Source organism: Pygoscelis adeliae, unplaced genomic scaffold, assembly GCF_000699105.1.
Source record: "Pygoscelis adeliae isolate BGI_AS28 unplaced genomic scaffold, ASM69910v1 Scaffold155, whole genome shotgun sequence".
NCBI classification, from domain to species: Eukaryota; Metazoa; Chordata; class Aves; order Sphenisciformes; family Spheniscidae; genus Pygoscelis; species Pygoscelis adeliae.
This window is the reverse complement of record NW_008824932.1, coordinates 6,547,698-6,572,975: the sequence shown is the minus strand read 5'-3', so window position 1 is coordinate 6,572,975 and position 25,278 is coordinate 6,547,698. Positions and strand designations below refer to the sequence as shown.

Sequence of the window (25,278 nt, the reverse complement as noted above, 5' to 3'; positions counted from 1 at the left end):
CACCCCCTTTAGCCCGGTTTCTTTCCCAGATCAAAGCACTGACAGCAGTAGCCCTGCAACAGGCAACAGGAGCCAGGACTTAAAGAAACACAGAGCAGTGCCATTTTTCTCGAGTAAGAATCGGTCACAAAACACAGGTAACAATTATTACAAGTTTTTAAAAGCAGGTGTAGTGACTGTAAACTTCAGACATTTAAAATCCAACCTGCAACCAAACAGAACCAAAATTTCCTAACTGCAATACAATTTCTGAAATCATTGCAACGGAAATAATAATCAAAACCACAGTTTAGCAAGAGCATAAAGTAAGCTGACTTTCAGTAATGAATGGTTTTGACCTTTCTGCTGCAAATGGAGATAGCGTAAAAATTTCCATCTCCATTTTTCGTTCATCAAGGCAAAGTTAGCTCTAAGACAAAACAGACATTAAGATGAAAGGAAAGAAAAATCAATGTTTTTCAGTAGTCTCAAAAACCCCACTTAGTCCTTTCATGACTTGCACTAAAACGTGTACAAAGAAATTCTGAATCCTATAGCCGAATCAACTCCAGCTTCTCCAAACTTTTCTATTTTTTGACATCCCAGTTTAAAGAAGTAACACAAGACACCTAAAATTTTGTCTCTGTGCAAGCCCAGAACCGTTCTGTGAGTGTGCGTAAGGGAGACCTCGGAGCCCCAACATCTGCAGACTACTTCTGGAACAGCCAGTATTAAATTGCCAAATGAGAAAGAAATAGCATGTTTAATACACATGAACTACAAAAATCTAAATGATAAGACAAGATTGACTAAATAGTAGAAAGCACTCGGTATTGATGAGTAGCCAAGTGGATAGGAAGACTGCAACAGCTTTCAAACAAGGCAGAGATGCGAAGTGTCATACAACTAAGGTACGACAGAGAACAAACTCCTCTCTCTCTGGTATCTATCACTTTACAGGTAGGTATTCCAGGGACAAATGAAAACTCTGCAACCCCCAGACCCAATCCAACCCCCCCCCAAAGCGCCTTGAAATAAGACAATTCCTCCTAAGGGCACATCTACACTGTAGTAGAACGCAGCGCCACGTGACAATGACCGAGCTAGCTCTGAGTGACTCTGCTTAACATATCGAAAGCAATGAGAATAATAGAATCGTTTAGGTTGGAAAAGACTTTTAAGATCATCGAGTCCAACCGTTAACCTAGCACTGCCGAGTCCACCACCAAACCATGTCCCTAAGCGCCACATCTACAGGTCTTTTAAACACCTCCAGGGATGGTGACTCAACCACTTCCCTGGGCAGCTACAGTAGCATGCTGCTTCACACCGATAAACATACCCAGCTCCCCAGAAGAACTAATGGGCGTGAGCTGAGTGCCAAGCAGCTGACACTGCATCTAGAATCCAATCTAGCTTGTTTGGAACTAGCTCAGGCATCACTTCACGGCACTGCATGAAGCCATTTAAATGAACTTCACGTTAACAGGATGGTTCCACAAGGAAAAAAGGTAATAACACATTAATACCAGCGACCTTCCTTAAACTTATTATCTTAACATGACAAAGAAATTACTTTCAGCGTGGTACCTGATACAATGTGTTTCAAATATGACTAGTATTAATGCAACCGTATTTTTCAAAGAGCTTTTATTTGTCTGCTTCCTTTCTTGGATATACATAGCATACACAGCACAGTTTTTAGATTGGTGTATTATTCAAACATGAGATCTGAGTCCAAATACAAAATTCAGTGATCCTCTTTGCTTTGAACACAAGAGGTTAGCTTCTTATTCACACGAAAAGCCAACAGAATACGTCTATGCTATAAGACTTCTGGAAGCAGAGTATTAAAACCTAGTTCAGATATACATAATTTCATAGTACAGAAAATATATTACCTTTACAAGAAAAGAGTTTTATAAGAATTCCTTCAAAAAAGTAAACATTCATGTAAGCCTCCACTCTATCAACCTCCCAAAATCAACTGTAGTCAAAGACCACTATGGCTACCTGCGCCTTCTGGACATAAGACCATTTTAGAAGAGCACCATCGTAACAGTAGAATTGTCAATCAGTCCTTCAGCTGTCATAAATATACTTATTTCATAATTAAAAATACAGGAATCTCACATTTCTCAATTACAATTTGTCAACTTGAATTATATGTAAGCATATAAAGCCATATAGGACCCTCTAGCACAGAAAATCCACAAAGCCCTTACTGTCCATTGTAAGCAAGTCAAATCACATGTTTTCACAAAACATAGTATTCCTGACACAAAAAAAATGCTTAGCTTGGCAACAACTGTGGTAAAAAAAAAAGGAAAAAAGAAAGACAAGTTTAAAAGTAGGATACGTAAAACCTGTCTGAAGCAGGCCCTTCTAAACTACCGCTGTCCAATGACCAGATACAACGTATGTTCTCACAGAAAGAAGCGTACAGTGTTCCACAGGAATTGTTCAGCATTGCAAACAATAGCACTCACGTGCTCCACCTCATTTTTGTTAAATCACAGGTTTTAGTAATTCAAATAATTTATCATCCACATTGTAAAAACCCAAGATATTAAACATTAAAAGTTCACAGGTTAGTTTTAAAATTCTGTTCCCAATCTTAATATGTATAGTAAAACGTACTTTTGAGGCACCGCTGAAAAAATCCAAGCAGGAATTGATTGTCTTACATATAACCATAAACACTCAAGAAATGGTTGGTCTGAGTTCAAAACGTCAATGTTCCCACAAAAGGGAAGAGTCTTGATGATCTGATTTTCTGTATTCTATAAATGTTAGCATACAGTCAATGGTAACATACAAAACTTGGCACTAGAACTGCCTCTTTCAGAGCCATACAGTCTCCGCATGCACTGTAACCTACAGTCAAACATAATTTCCAACTGTGCTGGAAATTTTCTATTATTCTATATCTGACTTTTCTATTAAAAATAATCGTAGGCTGGATTTTTGTCTTAAAAAGCCTATCTTCTCCCACAACTTGAAAAACAAGTATCAAAAAGGAACAAACAGCAAAAATAGAAGAAATAAACACATTGTGCTAGTTATGAAGCTCTTGACACCTGACAGCCACAGTCTGAGGAACATTAAAAAAATTCCTATATACAAATTTTATATACACACTAAAGATTAAGAGCTTAAGAAAATTACTGTATCTGTTTTTGCATTTATTTCCACCACTTCCGCAACTCATGCAAACACATTTTCAAATGTATTATTGTGCAATAATCTTCTTTTCTATTTGGTCTGGCAACAGAATTAGGTCAACACTTTCATCTACAGGTATCTAAAAGTACACACTTTTCCTTTCAAAGTTAGGCCTTAGTTTCTTGGATAAAACATAGCATATTTAGAAGTTCGAAAGCCAAGCAGGTCTCTCATTTCATTTCGGAATTTTGACAAGTCTTGCCGCAGTTCATTTAGGTTTTCCACAGTTGCCTGATCCGTGCTTTGCATCTTCTGTCTCATGGAAGTCAAGTAACGGTGGACTAAGCAACACATCACCTTTTGGTAATTCTCATCTCTCTTTTGCTTCAGATTTCTCCATTCCTTTAAACAAACATTACACATTTACTATGGAAAAGTGGGTTTTGAGCCCTAAAGCCTGTATACAATTCTACAGAGAATAAATATAAACAAAACAACAAAGCTATTTTATAGATACATCCTGATGCGCACAAATGTACAACGCATGTAAATTGCCAGCAAAATTTAAATTAAATTATAATCTGCTGTACCAGCAAAACTGAAAATTTTTAATCTCCCTGGCTTGATAATCATCCTATGAGCAATTAAGAGTTCCGTAATTCTGAATGTTTCTCAGTGCACATTCCATAAAGTCTTTGAATTTAGTTTATTTAGTGCTATTTCAGTCAGCAAGAAGATGCAAAATTAGTATGCAAAATCACAGGGTACAATCAAAACGTTTACTTAACAACAAAAATATCCCTCCTCCCAACAATGACAGGCTGCAGTGATCCTTTTTGGTTATTTATTTTGACACTTCTGTAATACGTTTAAAACCAATTACCTTCCGCAAAGAATAGTCTAACCTCACCGTTTCTGAGATTAGCATGTACTTCCTTGAGGTTTCTATGAGTTTTCAATCAATCAAAGCATTTTTTCCAGACTATTTCTGGGGGAACCGGGGGTTGGAGGGAAGGGAGTTGAAATTCCCAAAACTAAAAGTTAATAGAATCTTACTGAAGTAGAAATACGTAACGCATTTATTTATATTTTGGATGCAACACACATTATTCTATAGTTCCTATTTATCTTAGTAGCAGTCACCGCGTGACAGGCAGCTTCATGCAGCAATTTGCTGATTGGTATTAGCAAGCAGCACCTTCCCAGCTTCAGAGCCTACAGCTTCCCCAATCATTTCTTACCTTCAGGCTGTTCTGACGTTTCACTTTGCCACTTGATGTATGAGAGCAGATCCATTTACTGAGACTATTGAAAAGATAACAGATAGTCTTGGGAGAGGGAATAACATTGAAAGGTGGGGGTAGCGTGCATTTGTCATCAAAGTAGCTAAGCCAAAGCTTGGCACGAGCAAACTTCCATTCCTTATCTTCATGATTCTAAAGCATCAGAAACATTAACAGAGATCAGGAGCAAAAATATTAACAGGCTATTTCATAAGTTTTATCTTCTCATACCTTAAAAACTGACCATTATTTAACTTTGATTATATAGTATTTTCATATATAGATTATATAGTATTTTAATACATTTGTTACTAATATTAAATAATTAAAATACAGATCTCTTCAATTCACTATATACTCTAGTGTAAATACAGAATTCAGCTATGAAGGTATAAACTCCCCATCAAATGCCCAAGCACCACACCTTATCAAGAATAGCATCTTGACTTGAACAGCCATTGTATCAAGAAATTATTTAATTCCCAGAGGGCCAAAACCTTGCACATGTTCAACATGCAAAGCACCCATTTTATTTGGATCAAAGTAAATAAGAAGTTCATATTTGAAGGAAAGATGCCCCTTGTGAGCTCAGAGACAGAGCTCATCCATGAAGGTCTGTAGATTAGTCTACACATCCTAGGAAGAAATCCGTATAAAATCCAGAGATACAGCTAGCAATTATTGGTAATTAATCAGAAACCACTTACTGCTATCAGCTGAAAACTTTTATGAAGCATTGCCACAAGGAGTTTAGTTAATACTATCACAACCACCACATTGTAGGTACCAACAATAACAGCACCCACAAAAGACTGTAATTCTTCACCATAGCTAAAACGTGTGACAAAGATTGCTACGTGTGCCAGGGAGAATATATACCAGAACAGAGCAAAACATGTGCCAATAAACCTACAAAAACAAGAAAAAAAAAATCTGGTTAGGTAAAGTGAACACCAAAAGTGAGTTTACTTAATGTAAATTGAAATTCAGTGAAAAATTCCGGTTTTGTTTAATTACTAGGAATTAAGGGCTAGAAAAAGTTATTTCATAGATATCAAACTCACGAATGGAATGTGTCATTGTTCTGTTGTTCACAGAAAATCCCCGCACAGTCCTTTCCTTCATTTACAGTAAATCCTTTATCATAAAGTTGTGTCAATCCAATTGTGAACGAGAACAAGACAAGAAGAAACATGCCCAGAAATTTTCCAAAATCTTGTAGCATCTGCCCCATTGAAATCTGTGAAATAGATTTATTTCCAATTTTAGTAAAACATGCAGTTATTTTTGTTTGTATTCTCTCCTTCAGCCTCTAATCAAGAAAAAAATATCTATTTACATTTTAAATGTTTAACTTGAAATTTAAGAAGCTAAACAGACCTCAAAATCAGGAGGTACCCTTGTACCATTTTTCAGTGAAAAATTCTAGGTGTTAAAAGAAAACTTAAGTAGTTTTAACATCACTTGGTAAGTTCATATCTTTCAATTAACCATAAGCAATAGTATGTACACCTTATTCTTTATTTGCAATACCAATGGTAATAAGGAACTCACAAGTCAATAGGTAAAATCAGTAAATTAAATGCATTTGAACATAAATACCATCATAGAAAAGTTAAGACAACACTTAATAAGGACACTGAATTAATCAAAACATTTGGAATCATAATTCATCATTAATCAAAAAGTAGCATACCAAAGCCCATCTGCAGAGCACAGTATTAATTCACTGCATATTTTATGTAAGATTTTAAATATACACAATGTGTAGGTGTGTAAGCACATAAAAATTGAAGGGTATAGAGTGTAGAAGATACAACACTAAATTCAGATCATTAGTTTCCATTTCAGAATATCCTATACAGAAGCTTGCAACAGTACAAATACAGAATCTTTAAAAAAAAAAATTATGCTTGTGCATTTTTCCAACGCAGAGAAGACCTTGACTTACTTTTGTTGTAAGCACAAATTTTTACACAGACACAGCATAAACTGTTTACAGCATTTAAATTACTCTTCCTACAAACTTCTTCGGAGAACAATATACTATTATAAAGAATGCAAATATACAAAATAGGGTCGAGTAAATCTAATCCTCTGTATAAATCAGTGTGTGGAAGGCCTAATCCTATATGAATCACAATCTGTACCAAATCATAGTCCAGAATTGTATCACTGGTCAGGTTTTGCAAGTACAAGTTTACTGGGAGATGAAGTGCCAGCTCCTGCTCCCTCCCATGCTGCTGGAAACTCAGAGTACCGCTGTTGCACAGCAGATTCTCTCTGATTCTTTGCACAGTTTGCCACGGACATGGAGAATCTGCAACTATTATAATTACTGCAGTAATTATTTCGTTTGGTCAGAGGATGAATGTAATCCCCAACATACTGTTTCATCACATCTATCCTTTTAAAGAAAACAAAACAAAACAAACCAACAACAACAAAACATTTGCCGTTTAACTGACACATGGTCGCAGGCAAGAGGAGACAAAGTCAATGAAAGAGGAATGCACAAAAAGTGCAAACCACCCAAAACTATTTTGTTTGGAATAGAGTGTAACAAGACAGCCCAGATACCAGTTGCTTTCTTCATATAGTCATGCTATTCCTTCCTAAGTATTTAGAATTTCTAAGCATTTGAAATCTAATGATCTAATCTAGGGGAATATTGTTCTATCTTCTGTTAATAATAAAACCTACCACACACAGCCAACTTACAAATCTGTATTAAAATAAGTTTTATTAATCAACAAGTAAAGTAACTGAATGCTTAAAAATAACTCTAATAGCCAAGAGAACATAGTCTCTGCCTTTCCCCCCCACACTGGTGGGTTTCCATGCCATATTTGATTACCACCATTTGAACTTTGTGACCTACTTTCAGAAAATACTGTAAGAGTTGTTGCACAAGCTGTACTGGCCAACGGAATAACATAAGCTTCACTGTACCACTGAATGGGGTGACTGTTGACTGTTTTTATTTACTTGGAAAATTTCATAACATAGCCTCCTAATAAAAAACTTGTGAAAGATATAGTACATAAATAAATACGCACATTAAACAGTGAATCTCTTTAAAATGTGGAGAGACTTCAGTGTTCAATCAATTTGTATAACAAGCCTAAGGCTTACTGCAGCATCAAGACTTCAGTATTTTTTTCAAAGTATGCAAGTGCATTTCCATTTAAAAATGTATAAAAGAAAAAATATAAAAATAATTTGCAGCAACATACTCACAGCTAGAGAGAAAAGGGCAAGAAGTAAAACAAACAAACAAAACCCTGAGAGGAGAAACAGGCATCTTCCAATAATATTGAACTGGTTACAAGAACTATGAACATTCTTTTTAAAGCACTTTTTACGACGATTTTAAAAAGACCGATTTAACAAGCAATTATTTTTCTTCTCAAAGAAGGACTATTCTGTATGAAACAAAAATATTCTAAAAGATAATTTTTTGTGCAGCAAGGTAAAGTACTCTAACTCATTAAAATGAGCTGAACCTTCAAGCTGGAGGTTTTCAGCTAGATCCTAAAGCCTTGATACAAGACCTTGTGATCTGAGCCAAAATTATTTACTTCAAAACAGTCTTTGATATAGCTCCAATTGCAGAGCAAGAGTTAAAAAAAAATGCTGCTCCCAAATATTTATTCTGCCTTTATACTTAATAGCGATAATGTTTCTTGCAGGACCCTTTCAGATCACCCTCTTGCCACAAAGCTCTGAAAACTAGTCCTGTTCTTTAGAAGAGAGGACAAAGCATTGATTTGACCTATTAGGACAAATCCCATCAGTATAATCACTGGATGACTACCCTATTTATTCCACGTGTCTTTTCATCCAACAGACACTTGCAAACCCAGTGATGGTGTTGACAACCAGCTATATTAATTAAATCGTATTACTATCGGGAAAAATAAATAAATGAATAAAAAAAAAAAATCGGTACAAGAAAGCAGTGACTTGTCTGATCAGATTTGTCGTCATAGATCTCCCAGGAAGCGAGGCCAGAGAAGCTGGAAGTGTACCTACGCAAAGCTTTTTTCAGTAAGGTATGCTTTTAATAACAGGTGCTTTAGTTTGTAAGGGCTTTTCACTAGCAAAGTAACAAAACCAGTCAGTGCTGAGGACTCAAGCTGAAGAAAAACCACAGAAGGGAAAAAAATGTTGTTAGTGGAATAAGAGGTGACTTCTACTCATAATATTTTTAGAAGGAAGCTTTCTTCCTCCTTTTAATCTAAAAAGGTAGGTAATTGCATTACCTCTAATTGAGGGAGGTAATTGCATCCTAAATGTGATGTCTTAATAATAGGCGAGGTTCCCTCCCCTACCCGCAAAGGTACTAGACCTTCTGTATAGTGTCATATTGCACCCTCCGGTCCACCCAGTTTATCTGAAGTTTATCACGATGAATAACACAAAGACTAGGATGAGAGGGTCTGTGCTTAAAAAAAGAAACCAAATAACTAAAAAACACCACATGGCATAAACTCGGTCGAAAACTCCATGTCTGCTCTCAAATTGGGAAAAGAAAATTAAATTCTTTGCACAAAACCAGGTTAAATTCTAACTTTAAGTGAAAAATTTGAATTTAGCTTAGAAACTGTTGTGGTCTCTACTGTTCCAGCATCACAACACAAGACTGTTAATGCTTTCCCCCACCATCTCTGGATGACTGAATTAAATGTATTACATAATTAAAATGTGTTTTTTACTGTCATTATTACTCACTGGAAGGCTCCAGCAAATTCCAAGAAGAAACCTGTTCTCCCTTCTTATAACTGGCTATAAATAGATGACTATTTCAATACTCTTGAGAGATTTGTATCTTTCAAACCAGAGCAATTTGCACGATTCAACTCAACGTGCAACTTCAGCGAGATCACAAACATGAACAGAAAGGCTTTTTATTACTCTTCCCTTGCTACATGTCTCATTCATCTATCTTTAGAAATAAAAAGTTAGGACAATCGTTTGCATAGAACTTTACAGGAAGAACCCGATCCTTACAGTTTTCAAACCGCAGACACTTATGCGGTACGTTAAGCTAACAACAGATGAAAACAAAAAGACAGTATAGGTACGGTTAGCATGGAAAAAATATTGTAAGAAAGTGAACCACACTAGGTCTTCCATTCTTTTTCTTACCTTTTTCCATCTACATCACTACGTTTTACATCAGAGGCTAAAAAACCAAACTTCAATGCAATATTGCTTCTTTCTACTTTTTACTTTCTGACTTTCTTACTTTAATTTCTTTGTTTTCTCTTTTCAATAAGACTCTTCATAGCAAATTAAGATCAAGTTTAATATTTTCTCAAGCAGTAATGATATTCACCTGGAGTGGTCCCAGAATAGAGCTGGTTGTGTACATGAAGAAGAGACGCAGATAACTAAGAACATTAGCAAAAGCAAAAAGACCTTCTGCCACCAGGGTAGGATGGAATGCATCCCACTCCGTCCTTTCAGCATAACCATGAAACTGCAATGTAAAAAGGACAAACTGAAATCACTGACATGATAAATACAGAAATGCACCCATGCACCGCCCCCTACTTCTGCCTCCAAAACAGGCAATAGCATAAAAGAAATTAACACATACTATATAGATGGCTTACTTTCAGATATCTCACTCTTTTTAGTCAAAGGCTTTTTAAAAGTCACTCCAGAGGAAGCCAGAAATCAGATGATTTAAATTCAAGACCTAACTCTGCCACTCACTTGCTCAGCAAACTATTTATTCCTCTGTTCTGCTTTCCCTTCTACTCTGTTTTGCACGGTTTGTTGAAACAGGGACTCGTGTACTTTATAAACATGTGCATTGTCTAGCGTGGTAGGCCTCAGTCAAAACCAACATTAAAATGCTGCAAAGAAAATTAACGTACACATGCAACTGCAATGTGGTGACAGCTGGTCTTAACCAGTTTTAAAAAGATTTAGAAAGACTTAGGACCTAGGGTTTCTTCAATGGATTTTTGAATGACTACAGAGAACGGAAGTCACAAGTAAACTGTTGGTGTAAACACACCCTTAAAGTATATCCACTAGGTATTATTCAACTATTAGGAATCTGTGGATATTCCATGAACTTTCGGCTTGGCTGAAAACATTCAGCATTTCTATTACCAGCTTCTGCTGTCTCAAAATGGACATTCAAAATCAAACGAACTCAAAGCTACTTTAAAGTAACTTGCCCAAAGGTGCGCTGCACAAAGATGGCAAGAAACAGGGATAAACGTGTTTTTATACATTGCAATTGCATGTGTACAAATCCTTCTGCTACAGAGACTCTTCCTTTATTTCTTATAGCTTCAGTGCCTATAATATGGACCTAAGATGTAAAACAAGCATTTTCACTTGGTTTTATAAATAATTCATGAACTATAAAAATAAATTTTGCCATATAAAAGTGGCAAAAAAAGCCATCATGTGCCTGTTACATAGGACAGGAGTCCTGCATCTTCAAAAAGGTTACGACTTAAATTAGCAGCAAAGGGCTCTTATCTCAGCAAAGGAACTACTACTACAGACACGTGCTGGTTACAAAGCAAATGGTTGGGAAGGCAGCCCAACATGGCATTCTCTCTTGCTTTTTCCCAAGAAATTGAGCTTTCCTTTCCAAATGATTACCAGACTCTGAATCAATGCAAGGATAGGGAAATGAGCCAAACACCACGTTGGGAAGAACTCAACCAGTTTATTTCCCTCCCAACCGCCAGACAGCTGTCAACTCACAGTTTGCAATACAAAATAATGGTGCTACTGCACTGGCTTGAATTTTGCTAAAATATTCATATTCCATTGGTCTGCCAGCTTGCCATATGCTGTGCAGCTAACAACACATGCAACAGAATGGGAATGATCATTTTCCAAACTTCTATCTTCAATCAAATCCATACGGTTTTTCACAGAGAAAAGACAAGGCTCCTCTACGGTCTTGGGGCTTTTTTCCTTACTACCAAAAAACCAAACCAAACCAAAAACAATTAAACCGCCCCCCCAACCACTTACGACGTTTGAGCATATGTAATCAAAAGCTAAATAAAACTTTCTATAACAAAAAAGCATTAGGCAATCTAAACACAAGGATTACTATTAGCTTTCTGCATAGTACTGATCTATGGAATCAGGCGAGCTCAAATGCCAAATCAGGTGAGCTGTACGGGGAGATTTCTCCAAATGAAAATCAAGCCATTTGGAAGACCCACCAGTTCTTACAAGGAAGACAGTAGCTCTGTTTGGGGTCCCTGAGTACTTGGACATGTCTTGATGTGTTTTCTAACTCCCATTTGCCTCATCATCTTCTCTTTCAAGCCCAAGATGCAACAAGACCAGAGATCTTGACAACTACACAGCATATACCACAAAGAACATTTCATAGAATCATAGAATCATAGAATCATTAAGGTTGGATGAGACCTCCAAGATCATCGAGTCCAACCGTCAACCCAACACCAACCCGAAAGCCTAAACTGTATCCACATAGTTGGCTATTACTAATGTAGTACACTTGACTACAACATACTACTACTAACGTGCCACACGTAACATATCTTCACATATTTTGCAGCAATGTACTAAAATGATATTTGCCCAGTCAGTCCCAGAGGAGCTTTGGGTCTATGAAGATGGGTGCTTACCTTGTTATGGGCAACGACTTTGAGGGCAAAAGTTGCCAAATACAGGGAATTCATGACAAAACTAAGCTGATTACGGGATTCTTCTAAAAAGTCTTCTAAACCATCATACCAGAGTCTTTTAACATCTGACCACACCATTCCTGCAGGAAAAAAAAAAAGAGCCAGAGAAGTCAAGCCATTGCACTGAATAGATATTCTTTTACAACTAAAGTATTTTTGACTGGCTTTTGTAAATGATATTTCAGCAAAGAGAAAGAAGTGGAGTAATCAAATAAATTTACTAAAAGCATTGCATTGGATTACAAGCATTAATCATAAGGCAACAAGATGTTTAACCTTTTCAAGCCTACCTTCCAACTAAGAAACACGTTCTCCAATGAAAAAGGGCATGAGAGGAAATGAATAGGAGAAAAATTGGACAGGAAAAGGTCAAATTTAAATAAAGGTAGAGGGCTAGAATACAAATGCTTTTTCTGAAAATGAAAAGTATTCACCTTTTTCCAAAAGCACTATAGAAAGCATTACATTGCTACATAAAGTATCAAGTATTTTTTGGAAGCGTGTAAGTATTATAAAACGTTTTTTAAGAATAATCAGCTCAGTAACTGTTACTGAAAAGATCCGAAAAGTAGAAACTTTTCCTACCCTAACTGATATTAAACAACATTAGCAGAGAAAAAAGACCGTGACTTAGGATTGCAAAAATCAGAAATATATCTTAGAGCAACACACATTTAAATATTCAGGATCTTTATAGCAAACTGAATTTTACCATTGTTAACCATGTCTGGCTGTACAGAAAAATACAGTTCCTAAGAATTTTACTAACTGAATGTCTGTTACAGACTTAACATTTTTATAAAATTTGAAAGGACCGTCAGATGAAATATAATGGCACCTTTGATTTCTATAAATAATCAGTTATTTAATGTTTTTTTGAGTACTTCAGATGTATGCTACTATATTTAGGACAAGAAGAGCAGCATGTGTATAAATGGTAGTTAAAAACTGTTAGACGTGGTTCAGCTTTCAGGACTTTGCAACTTCTCTAAAACTTTGGCCCAGTAAGAGCAAGATCCAGTGAATGGAAAAAAAAAAATCAGATACTTATGCATGACTTTATTTGTCCCGTCGGCTTTACAGCCATGGTGGAAGGCATAATAAAAAAAAGTGTGCTGTGCACAGTTCGTTAAAAGACTTAAATAAATCTCTCTTCTTCTCGGTTATAAAGAAAATATTTCTAAACCGGAACCTCTGTGCCCCTCCATATGATCACCATATATTCTACACTAAATTTCTTACAGAATCAGTAAAAGGAGTTGGAGAAGTAGAAGATGCTATAATTGATGTTATTTACACACACAAGAATTTGAGTTCTGTTGCTTTTTTTCTGCTGAGGAAGACACTTGTATGATTTAGGTTCAGTAACTTAGAAAAGAGAATTATTGTATTCATGATTTTGAAAGTTAATCTAGCAGAACACAAAACTTGCTGCTAACTTTAAGTGTTAGAAATTCTGCTTGTGGCCATTTTCACATTGATTTTTAGGAAGTATTTTAATGGGACTATGGAAGATGATAATGTAGGTAAATCCTTGTTACATGGTTCTTTTTATTCCAGTTGATTTTGTCACATATTTTCTAAATACATTCTTTTTCAACTTACTGAATATTTGTAAGGAAGCAGTACAATACATCATTACAAAATATGCATTTAAGCTATAAATGCAATTACTATTTAAAAAAATCTTAAGATTCAATAATGTGAAAGATAACCTGATTTTAATGATTTATGTTACTTACAGGTTATTTTTCAATCCTATCTGAAATCCACGTGTTAAAATACGACATGAAGAAAATAAAATGTTTCTATAGCCTTTCATTAAAATTTCCAAGACCACCTAATGACACACTTTCTGCCTACGTTAGATTTGGTGGAACAAAAGAATTTCTAAAATCAGATATTTAATCTCTAAATCAGATAGTTAATCTCAAAACAAAGGAGGAGTCTGTAACACTGATTTGTACTCTATACTTGAAGTTCTCAAGTTTCTTTTAAGACCTGCAGGTATTTGGGGGGGGGGGGGGGGGGGGGCGGTACTGGGTATCTCCAAAATCTGCATGAAATACTCAACAGTTTTAAGATAGCTCAACAATGAAAGAAATCACCATTACAAAAAAAAACCCACCCTAAAATAACAAATAAACCACCCACAATTACTTAGATAAAAACTGTGGTGTTTTCGACTATATCATTGCTTTTTACAAGTCCAGTCAACCAAATGATACATATCTAATTACCTTACATTAAGGTGTAAGTTTCCATGAATTTATCTACCAAATTTTAATGTAAAAGCAAACACACACTAACCAACCAAAAACCGTGTTAAAAGGTTTATGAATTTCCAACCAAAACAAAAGTTCATGAGTACTCAACAAAAATTATACCTGTGCTCCCTCTACTGCATCAACCAGAATTAACATGCATCCTTTCAGGTACAGTTATGATAATTGGTGACAATGACACACAGAAATGGAAAATTATAACATGGGAAAATAATACTTGTTTTTGTGTTTTAAAACAAGGATGTCATAAATGCACACCTTCAATTTAATAGACTAAGACGGAGTGTGCACGCATAAGCATGCATACATAAATACGTACAACATACACTTTTTTCTTTAAACAATATGCCAACTCTGCAACAAGTCCAAATGGTATCATTAACTACTTTTCAAATCAAGCATTACAGAATTGGTCATGAAAGACTGGGTTGTTACTTATTGTTGATATACCACTAAACTGGCAATTTTGTATATACATTCAAAATCCTCTGCCTGAGGTGAGCAGAATGCTATAAAAATTTCACGTTTACAGCTATGAAAGAGATTTTGCAGAACCCTAAATTTTGGCAATTGTTTGAAGTTGCATTAGTCCAGCAAAAATGTACAGAATCCTCCTGCTCTATCTAGTTAAGAGCATATTAAAATAGAAATGGAAACAGCGCAGGAATTGATTTTATGACTGTTGCTGCATGCTTACTCCAACTATTTACAATCCAGAAAAATAATTAACTTGCATACAATGCACAAATACTTTCTATCTACTTTACAACTACATAAAGATCTTAGCTAGATTTTCAAAGAAACAATAATTTTACTAGTAATATTCAGACTCTAGCATAATTCCATACACAGACACACAAGTAATTAAGAAGCTCAGATCATTCCTACTGCTTTTTTTATAGAATTCACAGAATCATGGAATATTCTGAGTTGGAAGGGACCCACACGGATCATCAAGTCTAACTAATGACTCCACACAGGGCAACCTAAAAGTTAAACCGTATATCTAAGAGTGTTGTCCAAACACTTCTTGCAAAAGAGAGCTGCAAGAAATTAAAAGTTTCATGGACCGCTGGCTGATGAAAAAACAAAACAAGTTTGACTCACAGTGATTAAACCACCTACATACTAAATACTACTACCTATTCATGAAAAGTTATTGGAAAAAATCTAAAGCAATGTCTGAATTAACTTTATTCCTCAACTTAGCACCAAGGAAAACTAGTTGATGACGGGCTCTTATCTGTTACAAAACTATTAATCTGAGGAACACGCACTTGCTTTGCCTTCATGTTATTTTTCTTTCTTTTCTTTTTTAAGATCAGAATTTTAAAATGTCTAGGAAGATACACAGCTTTTACATTAATGTGTTATTGCACCACTGAATCTCACTTACATCACTCCGAATGCTACCAGTCCTTCTGAAGAAAAATTCTCATTCCTCCTCTGTTAGATCCTACAACATTCTGTTTCTGCTACTTCACTTTCTGTGATAACTAGAGATTGTTGTAACACTTCACAACCCTTCCTCAAACCGTGTTTGGTTCTTTTTTTCCCTGTAACACTATCCTTCAAAGAGCAAACTTCGGTCAAGCAATGAGTAACATGCTGATTTCATAAGAAGGTAGTACAAATCATTATTGTTCGATCAACATCAGCAATTGTCATCCAATCTACTCAAATCATACCTACCAATTAGCCATATTATCAGAAGATAGTCTATTCTCTCAAGGGCTGGTCCCATTGTGGTCTTCTTATTCCCATTGTAGACAAGGGAGTACAAATTAAGTAATAACAGAAATGTGAAATATGAAGCTCCATGAATAATAAACTTCATAAAAGGAGTGTGAATTATTCGACCTACTCGAGATTTAGGGGCTAACAAGTAACACAGGGACAGAACTGGCCAGAAAATGCCAACCGTCAAAACAGTCAAAATTTTCTTGCATGTGTGCTTGCGTCGATAGCCTGCCATCTGTCCAAACCATACAGTGTTTAGAAACTGCTGGCAGTTAGACTGAGCAACAAACTGTCGGGAGGGAGGGGGGGAAAAGAAACAAACAAGAAATCAGTCTCAGGTTTCTTAATACAGATTACTACTTTACATTATTAAAATTCATTTTCAAACTATGTGTAGTTACCCATGAACAGGCAAGAATATTAAATTCAAATAACTATCTCGTAAGAGAACAAAAGTGCTACGGACCCACTATGATTATAAACATCCATTATTTTAATTTCCTTCTAAAGCCAGAAACTAAACATAAATCATACATACTAGACTTTTAATGGTTTTCAGGTTAAGAATTAATTTTGATTTCTAATTATTTAGAAATCTAGCGTATAAATAACATCATACCTCAGACAGCTTCATTGCCTGTTATTATAAAATGCAGCGATCTTGTCTGAAGAATAAGATGCTGTTATTGTAAAATACGAGCCACATTGTAAAACACAACACCTTGTAAGATGAGGACTAACGTGGCCAAGCAGTTTTATGCATATCAGTTCTCAAAATTATTATCGCTTTATTCAGCAGGGTTAATTTTAAATCAGAGTTAGCTATGTTGTATCAGTCCCTCAAAGAAGATAATTTTGGCCTGAAGGTTATGTAGATTATGCAAATGTAGTTTCAAATTTCAGACGCCTATCTGCATGGAGTTACAGAAGAATATATTTCACTGGAGGATGGTTTGTCATTTAATTTAAAAAATATCAACAAAAAGAACCTTGATATTATCATCACATTTCAGAAAGCATCACAAAAAACTGTCTCTATAGTAAACTGGCCAGGAATAAAACGTATTCTGCAAAGATACTTTCCTCATACCACACAGAAAAATGTTGTTCTTCTCCAACCACTGTGGTAAAAACAAGCTATGCTCAAAACCAGAACATCTGAGATACTTCAGTATGCTTGTTTAACACATACCAGAAGTGTGTAATGCCGGTTCTAAGGACGTTCCATAACTATGGCTTATGACTTTTAAACACTGTATTTTAACAGTTTCACAAACAGTTTAAGCCTAGATATGTAGAACAGACAGAATTATAATGCCTTCTGCAAATGCTAACTGAAAATGGATTTTGCATGGAAAGGAAACTTTCTCTCTGTCCCCGGCCCTTGTACTAGAATCCCACAAATATACATTTGCCTTCTAGTACAGTAAAACTAGAGTTATAATTTGTCAAGGGAGAAAGACAACAATGACCTACTGCATGAAATAAGTTCCATACTGATGGCATAAAAAGGCGCTACTATTCTGGAACAGAAGCGCTATTCAGTTATACCAGCATAGGTCTAACATAATTACTGAACAGCACAAACGAGGCCTGAGCCAAAGCTGAACGGCTAATGACAAGTGAGAAGATGATAAATCATGTATGGCACCTAAGGATCCATGCTTCCCTAGGCAAGGACTTAATGAGGATCTGAACAAATAATTACCACTATCAGACCTGTTCATAAAAGAGCAGTAGTCTATACTCCAATATCGAAAATACTACATTCTTCTCCACAGTAAATACTGAAGAAACACTCGGTATCTTGCAATATCATTTCCCTGTTTCACATGCAGATGTTCTCTGTATTACCATCTCTTCTACAACTCTTGCAAATTTATTTCCACTTCTATGTCTAGAGGCAGAACAACAAATTAAATGAATTACTGGCAAAACATGATATGGAAAGCCTATCAAATTACTGCAAAGACAAACCTCTTTTTGATTATATTTGATTGCAAGTTTTAAGCGGCTTAAGTTCATCCTCTCTTCCAACAATCCTCGCTTGTCTACATGTTCGTCGCTAGATGTGTGATTCAGAATAACTTCCAGCTCCCGTGAATTCCGTGCTTGTGCAAGCAAATCTTTAGCAAAGGTTTTGCACTGTTGGGCTAGCTCCTCATAATCATTTCTGAAAGACACAGAAACAGTACATACTGTTACGCTGCCCACGTATTTTCCATTACATCATTAACTATCCATTTTTGGTTGGGATGGTATGTTATGCTAAGACAAATTAAAAAAAACAAAACACCAAAAAACAGTCATATGTCAAGGTCCGAGCATTCCAAAGACAACTCTGAGTAGGTTTCACCATGTAACATGACAATTATGCTTCAGTTTAGTTTGCAACTCCACTAGACAAACTGGGAAACAGACTTACAGTATGCAAATTCTTATCTTATGAGTCCCATATAAAGAGTTAAAGCTCAGAATTATTTCCAGGAGACGAGAAAGTGCAGTAGTCTCAAAATAAGGCACTGGTAAGTCATCATTTGGATTTTCCACTTGGATGGGAAGTTATTTTGGGTTTTGCTTTATTCCTGTCATCTGAAAATTAAAGTCTATTCACTGAATACTATTTATTAATACAATAAACACAAGAAAAGAACCCACACGATTTGCTTGTCTCACCTGGCACGCAGTCCATTTTAGTGCCAAGTTGTATCACAAAAATGCAACAGTTGAACTCTTATTAAGAAAGACAATCAGCTATAAAACCAGAAAATTCATATGTTGTTTAGGAAAGTAGAATTTTACCCCTTACAAACATTTGTCATGTTCTCAGAAAGCTTTTGTGCTGGTAAGTTTCAAAATGGTAGAAACCTGCACAGTTTAAACATAAAATTATACTGAGCGTTTGTTCATTAAATAGACAGGGCATTTTCAGCACAAAATCTTCTACACACATATGCATGTTATGTATATACACACACACATGCTGTTCAGAGTCTTACAAAGGAGCAAAATTAAGAAACAATACCCGAATCAACTCCCAACATGAGTCAGGTCAGTATAAACAAGGTGTTGCATACTTCTACCCTGATGTGTGGGGAAAAAAAAAGTGCAGAGTACTAATGAGATATTGATATGAATAACAGCTGTGTGATCTTGAAGTAAGTCAGCACTTAGCATCATTTCTATTTATTTTTCCAGAGCAGAGCTGAAATTTGAACTGTTGGTGCAACTATACACATTGAACTGTCTATACCTAAAAGAATTTAAAGTAATTAAACTGTCAAAATGACTGCTAATGAGGCATAAATTATGTAACTTGTTATTATGTCTAATTATCAGTTTAAACACTCCAATTACAAAAAATTAAGAATAAACTTTTTCTAATGCATACACATTTCTATACATGTAATTTCATGAAAGTATTTAAGTCAATTTGTGTTTTCAATTCCTACCTGAATTCAACCTCAACAAGGCTTAATTCTTTCAAGTCTGCGCTAAGTTCAAAAGCTCGCAGGATCGGATCCTCCTCCGTCAACATTATTAAAGCAGGACTGGCCAAACACCGATAAATGTCAAGACGAAACCTGTGACAAAAGAATAGCAAGCAAAATGAAGATGTTTCATTTGATTAGCAGTTTCAAATCAGAACCTATTCCAAAAGTTGGCATAAAACAGTCAGCTGAAAGACAAAACAACTGGGTTTCTTAAAATTGGACACTACAAGCATTAAATGTGATACGTCATGGAAGATACTGTCCTTCACATACTTAGAATCTTTATTATTCTAAGCATCAAAAATTGGCCAAACTGGTTCCCTCTTCTTTTCCTCACTACTTCAACTGTTATCAGTACATCAGCAGAAGGCCATCAGTTAAGGTAACAGTAGTGGTAAAATTTTAACATTTTAAGTGTTATGCAGTAGCTCTTATGGTTCTTCAGGTGGAAATAAGAGAGGGAACTGAAGCATTTAAGGCAATCTTCTATTTTAACAAACTAAATTAAAAACAGTGGGGAGCTTTAATGTGCAATACGAAAAAATAAATTCAGGGAAAGCATCTGAAGGGATGCTTTCCTCTTGCAAAACGAGCAACTCCTGAACACTGAAGCAAAGCCTGTAATCCGTTCTAGTTTAAACTAAGAGCTGTTATCTCAAAAGTGTCTATTGTTTGTTTGCTTGGGGTACCCTGACACCTTTTCTCATACTGAAGTTAATGACATGGGGTGTCAGATGGATACCAGAACGTGGCCTGTAGTAGCTGAATACCAGTAACAATTATCCTTTCACTTCCCTTATTTTTCAGTAATTTGGATACATACTGGAGTAATTATGTAATAATTAATTGTATATTGTAATGGCAGTCCACTTATGGTCTTTGAGCTCTGTGATTTTTCACCCCAACTCTCACATATTAAATTGTATTCAACCCTCAAGTACGTTGTCAAGTTAACCAGACAAAATATTGTTAAGGTTGGTAAATCCCTCTCCTCATTTGAGCCTTTATTAAAAAGCTTTCAACTTTCAAAAATACTGAAGAAAAAAAAACCAAAAAAAATGTTGTCTTTAGTGTGCATTCCTCAATCCATGCTACATAAACACTTTTAGAAACAGGATACAGAATTATCCACCTCCTCATTCTCGCTCAGAAAAACCCAAGTATTAACTAACTTAAGAAAAATTATATTTGCATAGTTCCTATGCTCCCAAGCCAAAGATAGCTAGAGTGTATGTGACACAACTGGTAGAAAGGAAAGGCACTTAGCTTAATATGCACAGTGACGAAGAGAATAAAACCAAAATGAAAAAAAGCCACTGCCTCCCACCAGCCTTTTCAAGCACAACCCATCCCCGAGAACTACCACCTCTCACAATAAAGGCTACGATATATTAAAGGAAGCCACTCATAAACCTCACCTCAAAGAGAAAAAGGAAATATACAGAATCTGACCCAAGCAATACCAGAGAATTAAGACCAGAATTTTTTTATTATTGTCTATGACTGGTCAGTCTTACCTGGAATGTCGTAGACTATCTTTTTTGTTTTTTGCAGTACACAGTGTGCATTCACAGCCTACAGCATGAGGTTTGGGTAACGATATATCTTGCTTTAACAGCATGGTGAGAATTTCATAGTTGTTACGATGAGCAGCTAAAATGACAGGTGCCACATCCATGGTCGTCGAGTACTCTGGGTTCTGAATGCGTTCCATTAGTTTCTGGAATAAAATGTAGGAAGCATCTAAATTTATTACACACAGTTCTACTACAGTCTTTACATATAAGGGTTTTTTTTGATTGTTCAACAATCAATCTCTCCTTCAAAATATTTTCCTATGTTTCATAACATGAAAATAAGGAAAAATTTATAACAACATTCAAACACCCCTCAGATAAATACTGGAAAAAGAAAAATGGACACAGAAATGTTTATGGTTTATTTACATAGAAAACCTGACATTTAATGCCTACCTTCTCCAATATACACGCATGATATTAAAAAGTATATTTTGCTCTAGTTTCAGAAAAAATTATTATGAATATATTTACTATCTAAGTGCAGAAAAAATATCCTAACATACTCTGTTACACAACACCTTATTCCTTCCCTCCCTCCACCTCTACGTATGAACTTTTAAAAGTTCTTTGATACTTAATCATTGCCAAGATAAGTTTCAAATTATTAATTTCAAGGTAAAGATTTGATATTTATAGATTTGCTCGAAAAATCTACAAAGCTTCAATACATGAACATACCTATTATAGGTCATGGCTGCTAATTACCTTGCAAACAGTCTACAAGGTAAGATTTTTCTCCTCTGGACTAACCAGGCATCTGTTAGCATTTGGCACGTATAAAGCCACTGGATTCCTTAGGCGGTAAAGCAAAATAATGTGTTCTATCCTTTAAGTGAAAAGAGGCTGTAAAAATAATCCCTAATGTCCAGATTCTATCACCTTAGAGATATAGAATTTCATTTAAGAACATGGTTTTAAATAGTACGGTTACCCAGAACGCAAGAGCCCCCACTCCCTGACCAAAAATCAAGGAATAACAACACTCAACTACAATGGTTGGTCTGGAGGATCTTTTTGGTCGGTGATTAAGTAGAATGTCAACAGCTCCCACCACTTCCGAGTCAATAGCCACCAAAAGCGCATCCGATGACTAAGGAAAGAAAACAAGTCATATGTGAAAACAGCAGTAACTTAAACAGCAGAAAGAGTCAATCTGAAGCCAAACTGCATTTTTTTTTTTAAAGTACTAAAACGATGTTCTGTATTATCACCATGCATATGATCAGGATACAAATTCAGGTTGTCGTTCCATGAGATAGCATAGCATTACTGACAATTTGTTTCATTGCACGAACAGCAGAAGAACCAATTGCAGAAATTACTTTCCAGCAAAGACGATGCAGGATACTTGCAAAAATCAAGTTTTAAGGGACAGTTTACAGGTTATTAAAAACGTTAAAAGCAAGTGTCTGTGTAACACAACTCAGGCATATGGGATACTTCATTCTGTGGTAAAGCCAGGAACATAAGCTTTTTTTTCTGGGCTGGTAACTACTTCTGAAACTTCTCTTAAGTTGAGCTAAGCAGCTTTTCATTTCCCCTACAGTTGATATTATTCTTTTTAATTCACTTCAGAAAATTCAAATTTTTACTTGAAAAATAAAAGAAAAAGACACAGCTTTTATTACCACCACTAAAAAAGAGATCCAGGGAGGGGAAAGCTTATTGTTTTTTTCCCATCCGATATCAAACAACCTAAGAAAAGATACTACTTTTCCTTGTCTTACATACTTAAGCCATCACAGCTACAACTCTTCCAGCAGCAGCCGAGATATTGCGAATAGTTAAGGAAGGATTGTTGGTATGAAACTGCCTCTGCCATCAAGCACAGATCAAGTTTAACAAGAAAGCACTGCAGAAATGCATGCTTGCCTTAACTTAAAATCATCTAATATAATGTGCATTTTTCTAACTGCGCCACCATTTTACAAGTTATTATACTCCACAGCCAAAGAGATCTCTGCATTCTACGCTTTTTAATATGATGCACTTTGACTATATACTGTTTGTTTTGCTTGAAGATAATGTATACATTATCTCTGCAACAGGAATAACATTTAAAATAAAATTCAGACTTGTTAATATCATTGAAAATGTTACTTATACATTTGCCATGCCAATAAAATCCCACTACAAAAGTCAATTAGTGAGAAGAAAACACTTTCACAATTACTAAATGGAAAAAGAACTAAACTGCCTATAAAAACAGATTCTATTCCCTTCCAAATTCTGACAGATTAACAGAGAAGATATATAAAAAGTAGAATACACAGATCAATGACTACACTGAAAATTTTCAATAACTTATGTGTTGTATACCTGGCAGCCATAATCCAAAAGAAGCTGTAGTATGTCCAAGTTTTCATTTTCAATGGTTATGGTAACAGCATTTCGTCCAAGCACGTCCACACAATTTATGTTCATTTCGCCCGAGCTGTTTTCCTCTAAGAGTTTCTTAACCATGTAATAGTCACCTGCACAAATAACGTATGAATGTCACTTAGTATCATTATAAAGCAATAAAAACATGTGAACATTGTAAGTACGAGCTACCATTAAACAAGACAACATTCCATTGCTGACAAGAGACATAGAATATGTCAGACAATTAGGAAGTCAAGGTAGATAAGCATTCTCTCATCAGGGAGGAAACTAAAGATATTTCAGGAGGTCTTTTTCTGGAAAGCACTAAGACATGTACTTTAATCCACCCCTTTAGCTCCAGTCCTAAAACCAAACACACACAAAAGCATGGGTACTTTTCAAAACTGGGGCAATAGCTCATACATAACCTGTGAGACACAGGAAACATCAAGTTCAACTACATCAGAGAAGGCTTCTCCCTTCAAAAGAGCCATAGGCTCAGAGAAGCCCTCTCTATGACGCTACAAACAGGTTTAAATCTTCCTTGAGCAGAAGCCACATTAGTCTTCCCTGTATCACTCCAATTCTAGCGTATATATCATCAAAGCAGGTGTGGTCTGATGCTGCAATGTTATAAAATTCAAGCTAGCAAGTTTGATGAGCAAGTAAAGCTAACTACAGCAAGCTGCACTTTCCTATTTGACTGACGTACAGACACACCAGGCTGCCCAATTTAGTGTTATTCTGTTTAATTGATTCTTCTTGCCAAGGATAAAACCTTCAAATTACTTCTGTCTCTAGAATAACAAGTTATTTTGCAACATAGAAGACCATGACAAACCTTAGCGTAGAATACTTACAGAAGTATACGTAGAATACTTCTATGTGCAGTAGAATACGCACAAAATTTGCAAGAGTACTAAACCAGCTGTTACATAGACAATTTTTTTTTTTTTAATGTTTTTTGTTGTGCATCCTTTTAGCTCCCTGGGCCTCTGTTTATACTTAGGGAGAAAGCTGTGGCTCTGTCTGATCTTCAGGACAGACTACGCCAGCAGCACGGCTGCAGGCAGTCCAGCTGGCTGACAGCAAGGCATCCCGCCGCTGAGAGCACCAGCACAAACTTCCTAAGCCCGCTGGCTAACGTCACCGCAGAAATACTCCTACGGTTGTGAACTAGCCTAAACACACGGCCAGCAGACAGCTCTGCATATAAACACACCGGCTTCTACAACCATGCTTATGTCCTGAAGTACACATAACCGTTCAGCACATGATTAAAAGCCTATCTTAGAGTCCAATGTTTCGGACATGTTAAGATCAGTTTGATTTAAGGCTGTTTCGCTACTTAAGGGTAACTAAACATATTCTTAAAGCAAGTTGCATATTTTAGAAAGGAAAATCTCTTCCCATCCACCACCATGGGTGCAAATCACAGGAAACTAGTCTCACTCATTCTGGGGATGCCTAGATAAGCCCCCAGTTTTACAACAACTGTATACTCTCGGACGCTTTGGCAGCGAACGTATTAAGTATCTCACGAACTCCTCTGACACCAAACGAACTCCCTGACAAACACCGGAGCTGGCCCGACGCCTCCTTTCCCCCGGCGCCCGCTGGTACGAGGGATAGCGGGAGGCGGCGGGGCCGGAGCAGGGCGGCCTCGGCGCGGAGCGCCTCCCGAG

At 36.1% G+C, this 25,278-nt stretch overlaps 1 protein-coding gene across 1 annotated transcript; it reads right to left on the bottom strand.

The window, feature by feature from the left end:
* Positions 1–1,614: 1,614 nt before the first annotated feature.
* On the bottom strand, positions 1,615–24,831 carry TRPC1 (transient receptor potential cation channel, subfamily C, member 1). The gene is made up of 13 exons (XM_009325125.1): positions 24,816–24,831; positions 23,549–23,703; positions 22,218–22,319; positions 21,167–21,369; positions 19,608–19,739; positions 18,133–18,328; positions 16,108–16,444; positions 12,071–12,210; positions 9,769–9,912; positions 5,492–5,667; positions 5,135–5,336; positions 4,386–4,580; positions 1,615–3,546 (listed from the first exon to the last, which is right to left on the bottom strand). The coding sequence occupies exons 1-13, from the start codon at positions 24,829–24,831 to the stop codon at positions 3,319–3,321; spliced, it is 2,226 nt and encodes a 741-aa protein (XP_009323400.1). The 3' UTR covers positions 1,615–3,318.
* Positions 24,832–25,278: the final 447 nt, after the last annotated feature.